The 21,991-nt window shown below is 44.4% G+C and overlaps 1 protein-coding gene across 4 annotated transcripts; it reads left to right on the forward strand.

The window, feature by feature from the left end:
- The first annotated feature begins 309 nt into the window (after nucleotides 1-309).
- mapk8b (mitogen-activated protein kinase 8b) lies at nucleotides 310-21,991 on the forward strand. 4 transcript variants are annotated; one of them, XM_076760640.1, is made up of 12 exons: nucleotides 310-598; nucleotides 5,962-6,142; nucleotides 7,431-7,560; nucleotides 7,982-8,040; nucleotides 9,398-9,536; nucleotides 12,576-12,741; nucleotides 13,853-13,924; nucleotides 16,634-16,816; nucleotides 18,650-18,774; nucleotides 19,913-19,976; nucleotides 20,478-20,555; nucleotides 21,666-21,991. In XM_076760640.1, exons 2-12 carry the CDS (start codon nucleotides 6,021-6,023, stop codon nucleotides 21,866-21,868), a joined length of 1,341 nt encoding a protein of 446 aa, XP_076616755.1. In that variant the 5' UTR covers nucleotides 310-598; nucleotides 5,962-6,020; the 3' UTR covers nucleotides 21,869-21,991. The 4 variants fall into 4 exon arrangements, with proteins under 4 accessions (XP_076616755.1, XP_076616754.1, XP_076616756.1 ...); XM_076760639.1 differs by lacking the exon at nucleotides 13,853-13,924 and adding an exon at nucleotides 14,927-14,998 and having other exon boundaries at nucleotides 471-598; XM_076760641.1 differs by lacking the exon at nucleotides 13,853-13,924 and adding an exon at nucleotides 14,927-14,998 and having other exon boundaries at nucleotides 471-598; nucleotides 21,661-21,825.

Here is a 21,991-nt window from a genome sequence, read left to right on the forward strand (position 1 = left end):
TTGTATTTGGCAGATACCTCATACTACTAACAGGAAGTAGTAAAAATAAACCTACACATGCTCTCTTAAATTTCCTTAGTTGCTAAATCGGTTACATAAAGTTTTTATAAATGTATTTATGTATACTTTATGTATGTATTGTATGCATTTTTAAGGATTTGTGAAAATACGCCTCCAAATATGTGTAAAGTATCGCTATACTCCGGTGGTATGCAGTGTCGTTTGGAAACGTTGCGAAACCGTCGCTTCCGCTTCCCCGGATCCGCTGCCGGGAACGCGCAGGCGGTCTTGAACGTCCCCCTAGTCCTCATTGTGCAGCCGAGGAAACATCGCAAGGTTTCGACGACGTTGGTATGAAATGGCAGAAACTGCTTGTGTCACGGAAGCACAAAGATTTGGTTACGTTGAAGCTACACATCTATTTTGCGATGATCCTGGCCTGCTAGTGTGAGGGAAACGGGAGTGTATCCGGAGGAAAAAGGGATTAAAGAGCTGTTTTTCTCCAAAAAAAAAAAAAAAAAAAACCGCCCGGGTTGTGTCTCCAGTAGGCAGCAAACGGCGACTGCGGGTCGACACTGTTGGAATTAACCGGAGAGTGGTGAGCACGATATACGGATTTTTCTTCCTATGAGACATGTTTGACGTGCTATTGTCAACCGTGGGGGGATGGGAAGAAACTAATGTGGGTCCCACACGTTACTGTACATAGGTGTTAGTACAATATACATGGTGACCACCACAGCAGGCAGCACAGGTCTGGCCTAACTGGTAAAAGGCAACCAGACAGAGTGGCTACGTTGGGAAGCGCACTACTGTAACCTCTCCATGTCAGCGCTACACACACGTTAGCACCGCTCACACTGGAACCGTGAACCGGGTGGTGTTGCCAGTCATAGAGGTGTAGAAAGGTTCAACTTAAACGCTGCGACCTCCAGCCTGTGGTCACCTAAAGACGGTAACATCGTCCATGTAAACAGAAGTCACTTACTGACGCCTTTGAATACACCCTGGTTTAGCTAGCATCAGTTTGCTGTTATTTACCGCTCTGATAGGATCTCGTGCCTGTATGTTAGCCTAAAAGGTGGGAAAACTCAATTCCTGCACCGTAAACTGAGCATAGGTGCGTTTACACTGGTTATCACACCGAATCCGCTTGTCTGTGAATTCACCAACAACACTGAGCAGATTGGATACCTTTAGTCTGCTATATGCAAGGCTACAATCTGCCTGTGTGTGTGTTTATGTGATTTATGTGATGTGTTCATGGCCTCACTGACCCGCTAATTCACAAGGTGGATGCGATTATTCCCTTGGATTTGCATAATGTTATAGTTTGCTCACAATTAAGTCAGATAGCTTATTAGACCAGGGGATCAGATAGGAAGTGTTGTAATCCATCCGCGATATTAATGACTTGATCTGGTTTACTAGAGTTGTCTGATCAAAGGTAGGTTGGGCTGAGGTTGTCACAGGTTGCAGCTTGTGTGTGTACCCTTCGTGAATGCATCTTGGTCATGCTATCTGTCTAACATGTTCCTGTAGTCATATTTGGGTGGTGTAGCTCCCAGTCTGCACTGCACATTGCTAGCGAGGTTTTCTAAATAAGCTGCCAAGAGAACAGCAGTGGTCAGCCAAAAGCACCAAGAAATCTGATTCCTGCACCAAAAGGAAAGGCAGCCTGCAGAGATGGCATTATGAGTCCTGGCGAACAGATGATGAGCTCATGTTCATATCTGGAGGTCCTGTTGGTTGATACCGACAGATTTTGGGCCTGCTGACTTGTGAATATTAGATCCTTTACATTTCTTCTCAATGGTTGAACCACAGTGTTAACAGTATCTGGGTTAACTGTTAAATGCTGGAGTTGAATGGACGGTGTGAGAATACCATAATTTGCGGAGTTAGGTGGAGTCAATATTTGATCTAAAGACAGGCCGTGCTGTGGCATGTGCTGGTTGTTCTGCTCTAACCTGGTGGCCCAGACCAGCCCTGACACAAATAAAACAACAGCATGCCACAGTTCAAGCAGTCATGGTTGAGGGCAAAGACGGCTTGCTTGACAAAGAATCACCGCTCTCATGTCTCTGCACACCTGTGGATCATGTGCAAATTCTCCTCTGCGAGAGGTGATGTTTCGTTTGTTGTTGTTTTTTTACCCCTTGTGCGAAAGTGATTTGGGCCTCAAGTGCAGTGGCTGTACAAACAAGGCTTGTCAGTGTTATGTATTATAGCATTATCAATATTAAGTGTACGCCTGAATGATAAGGCTAAAGTTTTTATATTGAATTATTTTTTTTTATAGCAGCCGATGTAAGCCTGTGTGAAACATTTACAGCCACAGTCAGTCACATCTGTCTGTTAAAATCCCTCATTTTCGCCCTCCTAGCGTGACGGCACCATACCTTCTGCCATTTAGAAAGGCAGCTGTGTGTGTGAGGTGTTTAACCAGGCTTAAAGCATATATTAATGTTACCGTTTGTCATGGGGGTGTTTCTCCAAGCGCCGTGCTGCTCCAGAGAATGGATGTATTTACTGGTGTTTGTGTGCTTTATTGGATGATGATGATCAGTGCTTATAAGGTGCATATCGCCCTAATTTGGTGGATTGCTATTCCTGTTAAAGTGTGTAACCACTTAATTTGCATGCATGCTTCTGATTATTGCAGAGCATGTGAGATGCTTTTGGACTTTGTTAGCACCCATGGCAAGCCCAAATGTCCTAACCTCTAGTGGTCATATTTGAGGCCCTCAGCTCCTGGCAACAGTAGGAAAACAGCTGATTGCATGTCTGGATTTATTTTGTCAGATAAATTAAAATGTTTACTTCTATGATTGGCATATTATCTGAAGCTCGGCTCATATTCTAGAAGGTCTGAGCTGCAATACCCCAGATTGCCCCTCCAGGCCATCAGAAAAGAAGTGTGGTTCAGTGCTGTTTTTGTACCGATATTTGACACAGAATATGCCTGTATGAGCTCTCATCAGCAGCCGTTACTTTGGCTGAATGTGAGCAATTTGAAGATAAAATGTCGCACTCCCCAGATAACTCAAACCTCTTTGATATTTGCAAGAATCTGGACAGTCAAATCACTGTATTCAGAGTGAACAAGAGCAGACCTGTAACAGCCAATGAGAGACAGATCAACTCCCAGGAGAGATGGTGTGATGGGCAGCTGTGGGGGAGAGGCCAGGGCAAATCTGGACAGGACTGCCAAGGCGAATGTGTGTTCACCTGTGCAAAGCCACACATATCTGACTGTTTGACACAGTGATCTCCTCTCGTCTGTCTGGTTGTCAGAGATGTCGTTTCCTCACAGCCACTGATTTTCAGTGGATGGCAATAACTGTGTCATCTGAGATTGGTGGGAAATCTGTGCTAAAGCTGCAGCTTCATGCCTCAATATGTGCATGTATGTTACAGCAGGAGCATTATAGAAGGATTATCAATAGATCTGAATGATCCTTGACCCCTGAGGGGGTCATGTGGCCAGACAGATGAAGTGAACTCCTGTCTTTGGGTATGTTGTCTATGCATAAACCAACAAAACACCCTTGATTACTAAGCTAGCAGCTTTCACTCATTCGTTCACATGCAACCCTAGCTGTAGAACATTGTGTGATAAACAGTTGAATTGGGTTGACAGCCTGACACACACTGTCATATCGCTCAGCCCCATTTTCGCATGCAGCCACAGATCCTCCAGTCTCACAGTCACCGCGATACTGAATGTGCCGTTCTGTCTTCAAACGGGAGAGAAAATCGTGTCGCACCGCACGCTGAAGCTTAACTTCAGCTTAGACATATTCTGAAGTGTTTTAATAGGCCTTCCTGTAGCTGCTAGAACGTGACACGAGCACACGCTCTCTCTCGATGTGGCCTATATTTGATTTACCAAATGACATTTTCTGAAAAGCATGTTAGTAATGGTTTACATGTTATTTCTGGTCCCTTTGCAGCTAGATGCTGCTGGCAAACGAAGCTGCTGGGTGGATCAGTCTAAAGATTTTGGAAAAAGGGTTTAAATTATATTCTGAGAGGTGTGGGTGCCTATCAATAAGCAAAAGTTAATTAAAGAAAATTCAATGGGCTGAATTTACTCCTACAGGTCGAATCAAGAAACGTACTGTGGCCAGTAGTCCTTCATCAGGAACTACAAACCTAAACATAGTGAGACTTCCTTTAAACATATCCGTTTACGACAGTGACACAGCTCCGTGTGATTGTGCTGGCGTGCTGTGTTTTTAAGGCCAGTGAAACCTGATGTGGCACCTCCATCAGGTGGTCATCAAACAGCATCAGGTGGTGGAGAAGCTCCGAACATTAACCTCATCTTTTTACAGTTTGTCTTGGCCAAGACACTGCAGAAGCTGTTTGGATTCAGCCGGGACAAGCTGTGTAAAATGTGTTTTCATCACTCTGTACTATTGACCATGCTGTTGGTGCGTGTGGTTTTTTGTTTACTTGCTGCACAGAGCCGTCACCTCAGGTCTGCACAGACTGCAGATGCTGTTTTGTGAAGCAGCATTGGAAGATGGATGGGTGTAGCAGGTTAAGGTGAGGGGAAACAGAGCAGACTAGCATAATTGCATAGTGCCACGTAACAATGGCTGAATGAATGAATCTGTTTCGTTTTTTTAGTAAGCTTTTGATTCTAGAGAAGCATCATCTTTATGTTTATTTGTCTTTCTGTACCTGCAATTGTACGGCTGTTCGTTCAAGCATACGTTCCTTTCGTCAGATGTTTGGCAGCGCGTCTCCTGCTGTGAGGTGAAATAGTTAAATTGGGGCTCTTTTGTGAGCCTTTCATTCGTCCCTGTACCTCTGCAGCCTGTGGCTCAGCTGCAGACTGTAGACAAGGTTCTTCAGGCGGAGAGGGGAGATCAGAGTCAGAGCGAAGAAGGCAGGAGTAAGAAGAAGGGATAAAGATGAGAAGAAGCAGAAAGGATAAAGCATCATTGTAGGAGAGGAGGAGGAGGAGGCGGCAAAGTCAAGCAGCATTTGAGTTCAATGGAAAGATCGCTTTTCTGTCTCGATTTCAGCCAGTTGGAATTTCTGAAAAAAAAAAAATAAAAAACAAAAATAGATCTTCAGTTGAATGGGATTTCTATTGCTTTGGCCCTGAGTTGGTGTCTACTTTGTTTCTGCTGTCCCCTGATTTGAACCCGATTGAACCAGGTCTCTGATTCGAATTGGATTTAACTCTGGTGGTCTTGATTGCTGCCCTGCAAATAGAAGAGAAAGAAGAACAGAGCGAAGGTTTGAAGAACCGCGTACCCAAGAATAGGAAGGCGAGTGCGCTAACTGATACTGAAAGCAAGGGTGGATGGCTTAGCGGCAGTCTGAGAAATCCAGAGGTCAGGTCATGGTCCGTGGAACGTACAGCTATCATCACAAAGCCGACCTCATCAGCGCGATGTTCCAAATTCCACTAATGATTTGTCGTCTTCAGAGCCAGCATGAAGCCCAGCGTCCAGCTTCCTCTCTGCCTCTCTCCGCCCGGATCACCACTCTCTCGCCCAGGCCTCTGGGTTTTATGTAGTAGTCACTGTAATTGATGATCCTCACTTGAGGATTGGAGGCATGGCTGGTTTGAGCTTCTGAGATCAAGGAATTTTTTTCAGTGAGTTTTTTATTAGATTAAACAGGCAGTAAAATAAGATTTGCGCTGCACCACCCAACATATAAATATACTGTACCTGCTCCTCGGTGGGGTTGATCACTCCTTGTGACTCGACGGTCTCTGTCCACAAGAGCGTTTTAGCATCCTGTCAGAAATGATCTCAGTCCAGACTAACGTGTGAAAATATAAATCGCATGACTATTCATTCGGAATTCATTGATTCATTTGGAAAAAAGTTACCCTCATGATAGAAACAATGAAAGGTATTATCCTACATTGACACACAGTGGTTCATCTTAATCTTTTGAAAAATTTTTCCTCTTCCTCCTCATGCATTGCAGGTCTTCAGAGGGGAACTCCACGTGGATGCCCAGTCACAGCGTTTGTCCAAGGCCTCACCATGAACCGGAACAAGCGTGAAAAGGAGTACTATAGTATAGATGTGGGCGATTCGACTTTTATGGTTTTAAAGCGCTACCAGAACCTCAGACCCATCGGATCCGGAGCACAGGGAATTGTCTGGTGAGTCCAAGGAAAATAAAATCTGAATATTTAAAAAACACCTTCTTTTCTTATTGTTGAATATTTTGAAATATAAAAACATGATTAGAAATCAGAGATCAGTGGTAATTAAAGTGCCTTGTCCACAAATCTGTTCCTCCATCAGTCAGATGGGTAGAAGCTGCAGAGCTGAACATGGGATGTCAGCTACTGATGCAGATCTCAGTCTTTGCAAGCTTTTGGCTGTGAAAGATCAGATGTTGTAGCATCAGCTGCAGACAGAAATTGATGCACGCTGTAGTATTGTTGACAGCACAGTGCGGTATTGTGTTCCCTGTGGATTTCAGTATGATATTCTATCATATCAGCACTTGTGCCATGTTGACATGCTTTACATCTCCATCATTCTGGTGGTTGATTGATTAGGCTGTCAGATTTTTAATCAATGGCCAAAAGGTGAATCCAAAGTAACCCGACCCGAGGTCTTGTAACACAAGCTAAGCATGAGGGACTCCTTAACCTTCTCTGGTCCTCATGCGGGGGAGGAACACCAACAAATTGATGCACGTGAGCATCAGTCAAGACTTGGACTCTGCGCAGGATCCTCATGATTTTTTTTATAAGCTTTTTCTTTTTCTTTCCTTTCCTTTTTTTTTAACTTTAAATCTCAGTTCACATCCGCTCACAGCTCCTCCACATTGGAGAGCTGACTGTCCAGCTGTCCGGCTGGAAAATCGTCTGGAAAATCGGATCTGTTGGCAAATGCATATATACAAAATATTAAAAACATCCGTCCATGTAATTCAGTCCAAAACAGTAACATCATGAAGTACAGGTGACAGACAAAGTGAGCGACCAGCTGATGAACATAGTGGAACATTTAGCAGCTCAGGAGCCTGAAAGGAGAGGGAATACTTAACTCTTAATATTTGACCTTTTGGTCATCAGGAACAACGTTAATGTTTCTCCACGTCGCTGGATGTGTTAATATGCAGCTTGCTAAAATGTTAGCCATGACAGCCTCCTAATAATAAGGCCAGAATATATCAAACGTGTGTGTGATTGTTTTTTAGAGCCCTGCTTAAATGTGTTTTTTTCAAAGCAGTAACCATGATCGTTCTTCAGTAGCACAGGCTGACGGTGACCCTGCCTAACAGCCAGACACTGTTTTCACATTGCATCCTCAGTGAATTTCAACATTTTAAAAGTATCAGTGTGTGAAAAATATTCCTGTCGTCCTCACAGAAGCGTTGCGCTCAGGCTTTTTGAGATACATCATTGCTGACTAAGCTTTCGTTCTTCACCCCAGTTCAGCGTATGACCACAACTTGGAGAGGAACGTCGCCATCAAGAAGCTCAGCCGGCCGTTTCAGAATCAGACTCATGCGAAACGGGCCTACAGAGAACTGGTGCTCATGAAATGTGTCAACCACAAGAATGTAAGAGCTTTGGGACGTTTTCTCTTCTTTCCAGCATGTTTCCTTTTATGTTTCTGTGCACCAGTTTTACCATTAGGGATGGTTGATGTTGAGCTGTGACACCTTTGTTGTAGTGATTCACAGAGTCCGAATGATCCAAAAAGCAGCCCGCTGTGTTTGATTGACAGGTGATCTTGAAAACAGGAAGCTTGTGGATTACCACAGTGCTTCTTTCTGCTGCTGCAACATGTTTTTTTTCGGGTGGCGTGTGAGAATTGGGGAATGTCCTGTTGTTATTCATTATTGATGCGCCGGCTGCTGCTGGTTCAGGGATGCAGAGGTGGTGGCGGCGGCGACGATGATGTCATTCATTGCAACCCTTCATCCCCCCACCGGACTTGCGGAATAATAACAATGCTTTTTTTTTTTTGTTCTTTGGCAGATAATCGGCCTATTAAATGTATTCACACCACAGAAGACACTGGAAGAATTCCAAGATGTGTGAGTATTGCTGAGCGAAATAACATCTGCTCGCTGCGTGTTTGCAAAATCAATACAGGATGGAGCAAGCTGGGGGCTTGGATTACCTTTCCTGGATTTTAGGGGCTGGTGGTTCGTGTGTTATCCTGCCTTACGACAGGTACACAGTACAGAAAGGTGTATTTCAAAGAATACATATAATTCTAATGCCTGTAGTCACAGTAAGTGGACACAGTGGCTTATCAGGTGGAAGGGTTGCATCTTAAATAACTATGAATGCTGACAATGAAATATTTGATGTCGACGTCATCAGCATTCAAACGACCAAATAACTCTGGTGGTTCTGGTGGAGCGCACCCCGCAATCTGCCCTAAATTTTATTCCTGAAACTTTTCTAAATTCTACATTTTGGTGGACGCTGCCTTTAATAAGATTAACATTTGGACATATTAGGCAGCGTCCTGGATGTGCTTCGAAGTCGGCAAGACGCCCATGCGAGTGGAAAGTGGCTGTGGACTCGCAGAGAGAGGAGGACTAAACTGAGACGTGGGGGGAAGTGATGGTTTCGCTGAGTATGACGGGAACAAACGTGATTAATGCCATCCTCTTGGAGCTCTGTTTATGTGTGTGTGTGTGTGTGTGCGTGTCTGTGCATCTGCAGTGCTGTGTCTGCCTGATTGGAGCTAAAAAGGAAACTGGACAAATCATAGCCAGAGGGTTGCAGGGCTAACACACAGTTAAAGGATGGAGGCTGAACTCTCCATCTGCCTGTGTGCTTGTGTACCTGAAAGCATGCTTGTATTACAGAGCAGCAGACGGTGAATTATACCAATTTCTAAAAATATGGATTTCAGCATATACATATTTCAACCTTTCACAGAAACATTCTCTGGCAGTGAATTACACCCTTTTTCAGTTTACTACAGATTGTATTAAAACATGGATACCATCCAAGCAGAAGTCCTGCTTTGTACAGTCTAAAGCTGCACGCTCTGTCGCCAAGATGTTGCCTTTTGTTTAACAATCTGTCAGAAGGTCTTTACTCCATGTAGGAAGATTGTAGGGACTGATGATGTAACAGCTGCCAGATAACATAACATCATCACTGTTTTGAGAAAGAGGACCCTTAGTGTCACTTCCTAAATGCCACGCGAAACAAGTGCTGCGTGGGCGAAGACATGAGAGCTCAAAATGTAGTTTTAAGTAGACTTCTGCAAGTCGTTAATATAGTTATGGCTTAATGATGTAGTTTATGGTTTTCTTTATTGAGATAGCCAAAAAAAAGTTCAGTCCAAAACATGAAAGCTCTGTGAAGTAGGATTCTCTGTGTCCACCTGCCTGTGTGCATGATTCTTAACTCTCTGTGGTCTCCCTGCAGGTATCTAGTGATGGAGCTGATGGATGCCAACCTCTGCCAGGTGATTCAGATGGAGCTGGACCACGAGAGGCTGTCCTACCTGCTCTACCAGATGCTGTGTGGAATCAAACACCTGCACTCCGCCGGCATCATACACAGGGTGAGGCACGGCGATGCAGTGTGCACGCGTCCGCTCCAGATAAGCAGGTCTCAGTGATTAACATTTTATGACTGAGCAGCCCCCAAATCTCTCAGCATCAGACATTTAGAGGAAACAGCAATGAAAGGCTGCCAACATTGATATGTTAATAAAATTCTGCAAAATGTTCAAATGTGGCTGGCAGCTGTTAGCCAGAAAAATATGGCATTGAAAAGGCAGCGTAAGCCAACTGAGCACCAACAAAGAGATCGTGTGTAATGTTTCCAGCTTTTAAAAGCTGAAGGGATAGTTGGGCATATTAGGAAACACACTTACTTGCTCAGAGTTGCAGGACCAAAGGAATAGTCTGGCCCAAAACCCCCCCTGTAAAACCACAACTTGTCGTTTTTACAAAGGTTAGGGTTAGTTAGTTAGTGTTGTATGAGTTCAGCTCAGGAGATTTCTGTTTTAAATGTGATCCAGCAGTGTTTGCTGTGTAATGCATTTCCATAATAAAACAGAGAGGAGGCTGTGATGCACGGGATTAACGAGCCGCAGTCGTCCGACGTCTCTCGCATAAACAGACAGAATGTCGACTTAGAACTGAGTAGTGTGACGCGCGTAGAGGTGCGTGTGCTTATTTCCCAGCAGCCCGGTGTCATTTTCAGGTGATTAAATGAAAGTAAACACAGTGAAAGGTCAGGCGTAATGGCGCTCAGCTCTGGCACGGATCTCCTCCAATCAGAGGCGGCGTGTCTGTCCTGCTGCCTTCAGATGGCTGCAGGGAATGAGTGAACTGGACACAGTGTAACACAGCTGTGGACAACAGATTATATGATTATAGGTGGATTCAGAGCAATTTAGTGACATTCATGCTTTAATATCATTTAACAGTATTTCTCAAGATCCACGACATGGAGTTGATTAAATGCATTTATTTATGTTTAAGCATTATTCTGTCATTGCTGTGAATTTGCTTTCTGAGATTTGGTTTGCTTTTGTCTATAAAATCAGCGAAGTGGCAGCACCAAAATACCAACAGCTCTCTTTGTCTTGCCTCGTTTGAATGAACCTCCCTCCTGTTTACGTCCATCCTCTCACCTGTGCGTTCTGTGCTCGCCACCAAAATACTACACAGATGGGCAACGCCAAACTCAGGGTCAGGAAATCCAGACAGAGTGCTGCTTGTGCTTGTTGTTGCACTGCCACAAAGCTTGTAATGTGTTCATTGATGGGCTTTAGAGGTGCTGGTAGGCAGACTTTGTTAGCTTCAGACAGAGCCAGGCTGGCCTTTCTCTCCTGTCTCCAGGCTTTATACAAAGCTAAGCTAACTGCTGCTGGTGGGAGCTTCATATTTACCGTGCAGACCTGAGTGTGATATCATCTACTCATCTGACTGTCGGAGAGATTGTGAACTGTTCCTTTCAATTTCGGGAGTTGGCATAACCTCATTTCATTTCTATTTAATGATACTGTATTAATAAATTAAATCACCAGATAACGCAGCCAAACACAAGCAGGTTGTCTTGCAGAGGAGACACACACATAAACACGCACACACTCAGGTAGTTGTCTACTTTGAAACGATAGACACAGGGTGACACACACACCCACATACACACACACTCCCTGAAGCGCTGGCAGCGACATACAAAGGATCCCTCTTGTATGCGTGCACACACACACACGCACACACACACACGCAGAGTGACGGCACTCTGTCAATCACTCTCAGTGAAAGACGCAGCAGTAGATTAGCGGAGCTCCTCTTGCTCTGCCAGCCAGAACTAATTGAGCCACAGGCGGAGCTAACCGGCCCCGCTCGCATCAGCACGGCTCGGCACGCAAAGCTTTCATAAGGTGAACAGATGCAGTATGAGTCATGGAACGGCAAAGATTCTGTTGTTCTTGTGGGCTTTGTCGCTGTGACGGGAGCTCTCTAGTCCCTTAAGATGCTCAGAGTTGCTAAGCGATTCCTCCAGACTACACTGTCCTACCTCTTGAGGCAGCCGATCAACTCTTTGTGCTCTGGTCCTCCAGTCTGATGGTCTCATTGTCAAGAAGTGATGATGTTGATTATGATCCTGAGGATTCGTACCCGTCATGCATTTAAGATGTCCTTGAATTAGTGCTGTCCTGTGTGCAAGTTAGCTGCCCCCCTTCATCCAAACCGGGAAGCAATCACAGCAAAGACAAAAGTGATTGGTATGAAATGACAGATGAAGTGTCCAGTTTGTTGCTATGTAAATTACGCTGAATGCCAACTGGTCGGCCAGCCTGTCATGGCGAGCAAATTAGTTTTTGTAATAAATGAATTGGCAGAGTGCCATGAGAAGATTGGAGCCACGGGCAGAGGTTTAAGACATGACGCTCGCTGGATGGAAATTTGAAGAGCCGGAGAGGCGATGATGTCAGTTTATTTTGTCAGGATAAGATTCAGAAGAGGGGAAAAAAGCTTTCTCTGAGAGTCAAACCATGTCAGAAGCTCGTGAGAGGAGACGACCAGTGACAATTAGAGTTACAGCTTATGATGTGTCTTATTATGTGTCTTATTTCTAGGTGGAGATTTGAGTTTCTCTCTCTAGATAAAGCAACACAGCACATAATGCAGCACTGATATGACCAGGCTGAAGTTGGGAAACGGGTTTGTTGGACCAAACAGAACAAACACTGTGTTCACTGTGATACATCATCCTCTTTAATTGTTTTTCATAGTGGACAGGAATCAAACATGAAAAAAGAACGTTTTTGTGTGTTCTATCCAAAAGGTCAAAGGTCAGCTTCACCGCGACATCATTATGTTCTTCAAAAACACGTCTCTGTCCGTTATTCAACACCAAGTCAGTAACAGAAGGGCAGATTGTGACAACCTTTATTGAATTCCTTCCAAGACTTCATTACATATATGAGTGTGGACAGACGTGGATATGAACTGCAGCTTGACTGGTTAATGGAGGCTGAGAACTCCTGTCTTCCTTTCATGTTTCAGAGCAGAGCACCGCCATATCATACCACAACTGTAGCGCCTCTGTCTGACTCAGGCTTGTGTTTTCTGTACAGGACCTGAAGCCCAGCAATATTGTGGTGAAGTCTGACTGCACACTGAAGATCCTGGACTTTGGCCTGGCCAGGACAGCCGCCACTGGCCTCCTCATGACACCCTACGTGGTCACCCGCTACTACCGCGCCCCTGAAGTCATCCTGGGCATGGGCTACCAGGCCAATGGTGAGTGGAGGAAAGCAGCTTCTTGACAGCGACTGGCCAATGAGGAGCTCCTAAGCTGCTGCCTGGCCTGCTTGCCGCATGGCCCTCCCTCCTGGATGTTTTTCGACAGCACCTCCCAAACACACACACACACACACACACACACACACACACACGCACACTCTCTCTCTGTTCCTGTAAAGGTCACACTCAGGGGGGAAGTTGGCATGTGGGGCATCAGTGCTTTGTGGGAAACTTCCTGTCTGGGGACTCCAGTTCCCAGCAGTACTTTAGCATGCGTTTGATGTTTTATTAAGAGGTTGCCTGTCCTGAGCTCCTTACAGCCTGGCTCTAAACGCAGGCCTGAATACAAGCACTTGTGCATGCTTCAACAGTTTCACTCGGTGCTCCTGCTTGGAACGTATCACAGTTTCTGCAAGACAGTCTGAAAGGAATAGTTCAACATTTTGGGAAGTATTCTTATTTGAGCGTTAGATGGGGAGATTGTTAACACTGTCATATCCATCGGTTAAATATGAAGCTAGAGCCTAGAGCTGAAGTCTGGTAGCATGTACTGGGGTTATGTACGGGATGGTTTCTTGGTGGAGGACTCCAGGGAATATAATGCACCAATTATTGAGCATCAGTGGTGCCAGGCTGGCTGTTCCCTGTTTCCAGTCTTCATGCTAAGCTAAGCTAGCTTTCTTGCTTCATATCTAGCATACAGGCACAAGAGTGGTATCGATCTTTCCATCTAATTCTTGGCAAGAAAGCTGACAAGCGTACTTCCCTAATTGTTAAAGCATTTCTTTGATAGACCTGGGGCTCCGTTAGCGTAGCAGACAGTTAGACTTTTAGGTGTAAATTCAGATGCATAGCAGACTGTTTAGCACATCTTGATTTTGGGATTTTAAAAACACATTTTCCCATTTGTACAGGCATCAGGAAATGGCTATATAGCGATAATACCGTCCCTATTGCAAAACTGAGGACAATCCTGTTAATACTAATACTCATCCTTAACCCTCATTGACCCTAATTTTTACTGCTGACTTGTTGCACTTTTTTTTTCTTTTTTTTTTTTTTTTTTTGCTTATTCTCTTCTCCCTCCTTTTATGCTGCGCATACGTAGTGGATATATGGGCTGTGGGCTGCATTATGGCAGAAATGGTTCGCCACAAAATCCTTTTTCCAGGAAGGGATTGTATCCTTGAGCTGCTTGCAGCAGTGTCTGGCACTTCTTGTGAAACAAAACACAGCACACAGACGTCTCTGGTCTCTTCAAAGCATTAGCTTCCTCAGATGCATCGCACCAAGATCACACCCTGCGAGCAACTACAGAAATTCTATTTCTTGGATTTGCCTGACACCTCGACTTGCAACCACCCACCTGCTCTTCCTACACATGCACGATCTCACATGACGGCCTCTTCACTCACCTAAGCAGGAGAGCTGCTGCTTCGAGCACGACAGTCACACAAAAACCCGAAATAGAATTTAATAGTTTGCTCTTCCGTCGGCAAGAATGAAACTGCAAAGGAATGCCCTCATCGGTCCTCAAACTGCTCTGCAGACGTGTTTGTAGACGCCATAGCGGCAATCAGACAAAAAGATGTTAGGTTTGGCTCCACAATATGTTACTGAATAAATTGGTGCTCTGCTGCAGAAATATCTGTGGGGCTCTGAATCTACAATATTACACGTGGGTGTGACAAAACAAGCTAAAAAAATACATTTCTGGCCTAATAGATCACAATATTGCAGTTTAGCGCAGACAACGTGAATTGCAGTGAGGACGCTGAGGATGTTTTGATGCATTTCTGCAAAAAGAAAAATTCAGAAGACCTTGAAAGTCTTTCTTCTCAAAGCTTCGGATTCACTCTTCAGTGAAGCAAAAATGATTCTTTGATCAGTAATCCTGCTGTGCTCACAGACATCTGCAGAGTATACAGTTTATTCTGGCCTAAAAGAACACTAATCACTTCCCTGTGTGATGCTGACCCAGGTTTAAGAATGCACTCAACTGCATGCACTTCATTTTTGTCATGTGTCACACATCACCTTGCACCATGTCATGTTTTTCCCTTTTGTTCTTTCAAAGTTTTTTTCTTTTTGTTGTTGTTGTTGTTGTTGTCTGGGTTTTTGTTTTTCAGTTTGCGTTTCAGTCCTGCATGCTAATTTGGTGGTTGTCATTTTCATTTTTCAGTTGATGTCTGGTCTGTTGGCTGCATCATGGCCGAAATGGTCCGGGGTAGTGTGTTGTTTCCAGGCACTGATCGTATCCTTAAGTTGAAACTCCATCCAAACCCCCAGAGTACTGTCCTGTCTCATCTTTTGTCTGACGTCTTGTTCATATCTTTGGACGCGATGGGAAAATCTGCCAAGTTGCTGTGCCTGTTTAATGAGTGATGACATTCGTGGTGTCAGTGTTGCCGTTAGTTTCTTTCCGTGGCTGAGTTGAAGAGGAGTAAATCTTTTTTATGGCAGGTAAATTGCAGGTGTAGTTAATAACCCGAACGATGGATCCGCTCCATTTAAGTGACCCAGTGATCCATACTGAGCTAAGAAGCTCAGTACCAAGGTTAATTAATTACACCTGTGGTTTTTCATGAAAACTGTCTGTTCAGGCTGGTTTAGCTAAGGTTAATATAGCTTTACAGCGATATCGACAAGGATAGCAGATCACAAGTTTTTTGTTCTTAGAGCAGCAGTCTTCGCCATTAGCGTTATTTTTTTGTTAAACTGACGAGGTTCTTAAATTTTACCATCTGATACAGTAAGATACCGTTTAACTAAGCAGTATGACATAACATTGAGTAGCAGGCGAGCTTGAAATGTGGCGGGACTTTAGCACTCTAAAAAGGCTAACATTGCTAATGTTGACTCAATGATCTGGCTTCTTGACAAGCGTCTAATTGTAATCATATTTTCATGTCAGCTGACAATGACTCTGCTGTTAATAATAATTAGTATACTTCAATATCATTATTCAGTGTCTTAGTAAAAATGGTCTGCCATTTTGTTCCTCCTCAGTCTTTGGTCTGACATCTTGTCCACGGTGGCCCTTTTGTGTGTTTTTTTTTTTTTTTTAACCCTAACCTGCGAGCAGCACATGACTTTTCTCCTCTTTCAGCCACAGTGGAAGGAAACAGTTCAAAGCTGGTGTAAAACATCACTTGGTTCTTAATTTGGAAAGTTAAACTGATCTTTTCCTGGTTTTGGTGTGACTGGCTACACTCCCCTTCTTGTTGTTCATTCAGATTTATGGATGAACAAAGATGTGAACAAGACGTTTCTGTATGTGTCCTCCAGCTAGATCTGTATATGTCACATCTGTGTGCGTCTATGCGTGTGCGTGCGCGTGCGTGTGTGTGTGTTTTGGGTTTCATATGTACTTCCAGCATCTGGACCACTTGAGGTGAGCGTTATCTGTCTCATCTAACATGCAGTGTTTACGAACTTCCAGATGTTTGAAATCGTTTTTGCACACGTTTCAATGGGATTTAAATGTTTTATGACCTTCTTTTTGTAAGTAGAAAATGCCTGAACATGTACACACTTCCCTCTCCAGACAACCTTTCATCAAACTGAATATTTTAATTTTAGTTGAGCCATTTTCATCCAGTATTAGACTCTATTATCGTAAGCCCGAAGAGGTTGACACAAGAGGTTACTGTCTGGTGTGTGTTCCATCCAGGACCAACGCTGACCTTTTCTTTTGCAGCACAGTTGCAGTTAAACAAGTATTTTAGGAACATATCCAAGCCAAAACAATGCAGCACAAGATTGAGCAACTCCAGATGGCTCTCTTTTATTATTCATCAGCTCAAAATGTTACTCAAAATGACTCTGGAATGGCTGCTCCTTCTGTCCAAACCCAGCCCGGCGCTTCTCTTAACACTCTAACCATAAGATATCGACCAGTGGAACAAGGTGATCGAGCAGCTGGGGACACCGTCTCAGGAGTTCCTGATGAAGCTCAACCAGTCAGTGAGAACCTACGTGGAGAACAGGCCACGGTATGCTGGCTACAGCTTCGAGAAGCTCTTCCCTGACGTCCTGTTTCCTGCAGACTCTGAACACAACAAACTCAAAGGTAACGATGCTGGTGTCTCGGTTGATGTGTCGCGCGAGAAAACTGGTGTGAGGCTGCGAATTTACTGCGAAGAGTTAAAAGCATTCTGCTGCATGGTGCCTCTATTCCAGGTGCAATCATCCAGCTGGAAAGAGAAGCATTTCTAAAATTTAAATTGCTGTTTTATCACAGGCCAGACGGTGCAAGGAATAATGAGGCAACCAGCGTTTGTACAGCCATGAGTTTTATGCCACATTTTTACTGCTTGAAATTTGAACAAAAGACTTTTTGAAGCTGGTAAAGCTTTTGCATAAGTTATCACAGGTGACTTTTTATATTATTTTATTGAAGGATTAATATAATGGGTCCATGCTGGCTCGGTGAGTGTGTATCCAAGCACTTGGAAAGCAGAAAGATGAACCGCTCCTCTTAAAGCCTTTCAAACATCCGCTGACGGCAAAGCCCATGTGACAAATCACTTTTCAGTGGCTGCCTTAGATTAAGCACTTATTACTGAAGCTGACAGTTCAGGACCAAGTTGTTTACTGTGAAGAGGAATTTACCTCCAGCGTGTTCATGTGTAAATGGAGAGAAGATGACAGGAACACTCACAGCAAACGCCGTGGAGCTGTTGCAAGATGTCACAGGAAAAAAAAAACAAAAAACAGGGAGCTCATCTTTTTCTGTCCTCATTAATTTACAGAGGCAGGAATGTGTGACAACAGTGTATTCCCCTGAAGTGCTCCTGTTAGACTGCATGTATCGGATGTTCTCGTTTGGCTCTGAAAGCTCTGATGGCCCACGCTGGCAATCCTCCTCACAGTGCATGTGATAATCAAGGTGGATGTCCTGAAAACCCAAATACAGCCACAGAAACAGATGCACCTGTTTGACTGTGGCATCTGTTTAAAAGGCACAGTTTAAAGATGCCCTGTGTAGTTTTGGCCACTAGTAGTGCTGTGGAGTGATTTGTTCATCAATATGTCCCCTTTTGGTTTGTATAATGCAAGAGGACACACACACACATCCATGGTAGTTTGTGTTTTGAGTGCTTTCATTTACTTATTTGTGCAGAGCAAATGAAAAAGCATTCAAAACATCAGTTCTGAGGACAAGTTGCAGTGTCCAGCTCATCTGATCAGCTGTGAAAATGGAGCTAAGCAAGCTTTGATTTCCTGTAATGTGGAGGCAGCTCAGCCTGGCCAAGTTAGCTTTGTTATGTGTCCCTGCAACGGCATCAGAAACAAGGAAACCGCCTGATGCATAAAGGGATGTTTTGCTACCTTTTCATCTTTACTAGTTAGTGTTTAGCTTGGAGATAAAATCATTTAATTCCCTGTGCCATTCATGTGCTCCACTCCAGCAGCACTTCACAGACGATCTTGCTGGTTTCTTATTCTGTCCACAATGTGATTTTACTTAGTCTGTTCAATCAACACAGCAAAGCAAAGAACTCATAAGGAGCAATGCAACAAGTAGCGTACAGTAAGTCTAGAAGGACAACTGAAATACGCAGTGTGTGGATGTGTGTCATGTGGAGGACAGGACACCAGACGAGGATGCCACTTGCTGCAGGAGTGGGTGTTTAGTTGTAGTGAGGTATTAGCAAAACAGACTAGCTGCTTCTAATGAATATCAGCTGATAACGATCGGCCGCAGATTGATCTGGGCATCCCTCATTTTTATTCCACAAAAAATGTTCAGTTAACTCGTTAAAACACATTTTTTGTGTGGAGGGGAGCTTTAATTCAAACACAACATGCATCAGAAGAGCTTTCAGACTGGACCTCTGCTTGCTTTAAATCTGAACCTTTGCTCTTCATCTTCTCCTGTTCCGCCACAATTTATTTTCAGCGAGCCAAGCCCGAGACCTGTTATCCAAGATGCTGGTAATAGATGCCTCAAAGCGGATCTCGGTGGACGAGGCTCTGCAGCACCCTTATATCAACGTGTGGTATGACCCGACTGAAGTGGAGGCGGTAAGGACTCACTAACTAATCATTCACTCATAGCTGTTTTAAAGGCCCTTAATACTCGGCTTCAGAGTCATTTCCTGGTGTGCTTTGATCAGACTTGATTGATAGAGGCCTGTTCACACAATCTAATAATGTTAATAATGTCATCAGAATAAAAACCAGAGCTATAAGAGCTACAAATTGTAAAGCTCCATCGCCTCTTCTCCTTGAAAACGTGTGCGCTGTGCATGTAAAATGCACCGTCTGCCTGTGTTTGGTCACAATCCACCACGTTCTCCTTGGAAACACAATAACTCAGCCAGCGCAGATTGATTTTACCTGTGAACTGGGAGATGAGGTGAACTGTTGCTCTCTCCCTTCGCCTCTCCGGCACGAAGGGGCTCTTCAGAGCTGACAGCACGGCCTTGAAAGTTGCAGATTTGTGCACAGATTTTCCTCTGACACAGCATAAATGCTTCAAATCTCCGGTTGACTGTGGGGAGGATGGATAACTCTGTCCCGCAGCTGGCTTTGAGGTATACTCCAGCTGAGCGTGTGCTATAAATCTGATTACAGCCGATTGTGGTATCTTCCTGCTAAAGTATGTGTGCACTCATAAGCAGAAAGAAATCAGCATTAAGTGGATTTTATGTGAGGAAGGTTAGACGCAGCAGGTTTCCATCTTGTGCCATCAATTAGCTGAGTCTGTAGGTTTTCAGTTTGAGCTGGCAGCTGCTGCAGCTGAGTCTCCCCTCTCCACTTCACTCATCATTCACCTGCTGTACTGTTTAGTTGGGAAAGAAATGCATTAAGCTCACAGTGACAAATGACAGAGGACCTCAGGTCTGCTAGTCAGACAGACTTAGAAGCTGGCTGCCAGCTCTGTCAATGACAGTATGAGTGAGGGTGGCTTGGTTTGTAGACTGTCCTATAGCTTGAATCACATGAGTTTGATCCCCAGTGTGGATCCAGCAACAGCCTTAACACAACAGTCTTTTACTTGCATGTAAAAATAAAGGTCAATGTGGAACATGCAGACAAAAGTGTATCCCCTGGAAGAATGCAATATAGACCTTCTCAGATACTTTGAGTGTGGACTAGAATGAGCTTCTGTTAAGACGACTGAAATATACAAAACGTGCGTTTCTCTGTCCTTTTCCAGCCGCCGCCCGTGATCACAGACAAGCAGCTGGATGAGAGAGAGCACACAGTGGAGGAGTGGAAAGGTAGGAACTATCCTCTCCTCTTAGAGAAGCTGTCATGAGTGCTTTTTGCAGTGTGTTGCATAAGGTTAGTGCATCTGTGCTTCACAGCCTGTGGGACGTTTAACTTCATTCTCCCACTGGCACACATGTTTTCATGCAGCGTCTGACCTCACGAATGCATTAATGTCTGATGCACAATCCTAATTTTACACTGGAAATAGCAGGTGCACATCTTGCATGCATGTCTCGCCAGTTTCCTGCCGTCACTGCCTAAAATGCGTCCATTAAATCGCAGAAGATCTGCATTCACAGCTTTTTTCTCGTGTAAAATCCATATGATTTTATTTCTGAGTCAAAGAAAACATAAGTATTTAAGTAACGGCACATCACACAGTTAAGGAAAATGACTGAAGAGCAAAATGGTGATTAGCTTGCAGGTTTGCTGTGAGGCTTTTGTCTCCTCCACTCTTTTTTTTTTTAACATATGACATGATTTTTCTTTCTTTTTTGTTGTTGTTGCAGAGTTGATATACAAAGAAGTGTTGGACTGGGAAGAGAGGACAAAGAATGGTGTCATCAGGGGGCAACCAGCTTCCATAGGTTAGTGGAGTTTCTTGTGGGGAGACATGTTTCATGCATGTTTTCGTGAGCTTATACCTAAATGATCCAGACTGTGCCATCCATACTGCACACCTATGCTCATAAACTGTTCTGCATTTCATTGGTTCTTATTTTCTGTCAGGGATAAGACTTTTTCCTACTCTTGAGCTTATCGTTGTGCTTAAAATATCTTTTGCTAATTCCTCTTATGGAATCCTGTGGGCACGAGAGTGACTAAATTAGCACACTGATATGTCTAGTTGTTACATGTTGTGCTATGACCCGGCTTAGGTTGGCCACAAATCTACAAGTAATGCGGGATTATTAAGGAGAATGATAATCGTAGCAAGGTAAACTGGTGGCGCAGCGCAGTGCATTTATCCAGCATGTAATGAGGCATTAGTACTGCTCTGTAAATGACATACAGACCATAAGAATCAATCCAGTGTTTTGCACAGTAAACTGTCAATACACATTGTAAATCACCTCATTTGATGCTCCTCAGCCAATCAAATTTGTGTTCTGATTAGCATCAGTGAGAAACAGCAACATCAGAGAGAGCCAGACAGAACTGAGTCAGAGAGAAGTCATTTGTACGTGGCGTAGACAGCGACAGCATAACATGTTCATTCTTCTGACGGGCAGTTCAAAACCAGCATGTCTCATACGTTCCAGGTCTGTGAGGATCAAAAGCGGCGGTGTGAAGTGGCGCTATGTGACAAAGCGGAGTGTCTTTGGAGCAAACGTGCCCACTCAAATCTGAACTGAGGGCACAGAGAAAATGAAACACATTGACTCACTGGCCATCAAGATGGAGTGCATGTGTTAGCTGAAACCTGACTAAAAAAAAGAAAAAAAAACCCTGTTATGTATTTCGTTTTAAATTTTTACCTTATTTAGATGATTGACAGTCAGCTGTCGACATACAGACACTAATACAACAACTTCAATATTTGTGGCACTGAATGTTGCTCAGACATTATATCGAGCAATCGAGACGTTTTGGCTCCACTTTTGGGCCGCTGTCATGTCGTCCATCTTTATATAGAGTTCCTGGCGTTCACTCTTCGATGGCTGACCACAGGCCTGTTCCTGTTCCTCATAGCACAGGTGCAACAGTGAGCAGCAGCCCCCAGCAGCACCACCAGCACCACACCTCCACGTCCTCCTCCGCCAACGACGTCTCCTCCACGTCCACCGACCCGACCCTGACCGATACCGACAGCAGCCTGGAGACGGCCAGCGCCAGCACCGCCCCCGCCTCCTCCGCTGCTGCTGCTACAGCCAGCGCCCCCCTGGGCTGCTGCAGATGACTATCATCTACACCTCCTCCTGGTCCTGGGCTGGGCCTGCCCCCTGGTCACATCCAAGACCGCTAGCCCGACACTGGCCCCTGCCCCCAACCCCCCCCACCCCCCCACCCGCATTCGCCTCCT

Source organism: Chaetodon auriga, chromosome 20 (genome assembly GCF_051107435.1).
Source record: "Chaetodon auriga isolate fChaAug3 chromosome 20, fChaAug3.hap1, whole genome shotgun sequence".
Taxonomy (NCBI): Eukaryota; Metazoa; Chordata; class Actinopteri; order Chaetodontiformes; family Chaetodontidae; genus Chaetodon; species Chaetodon auriga.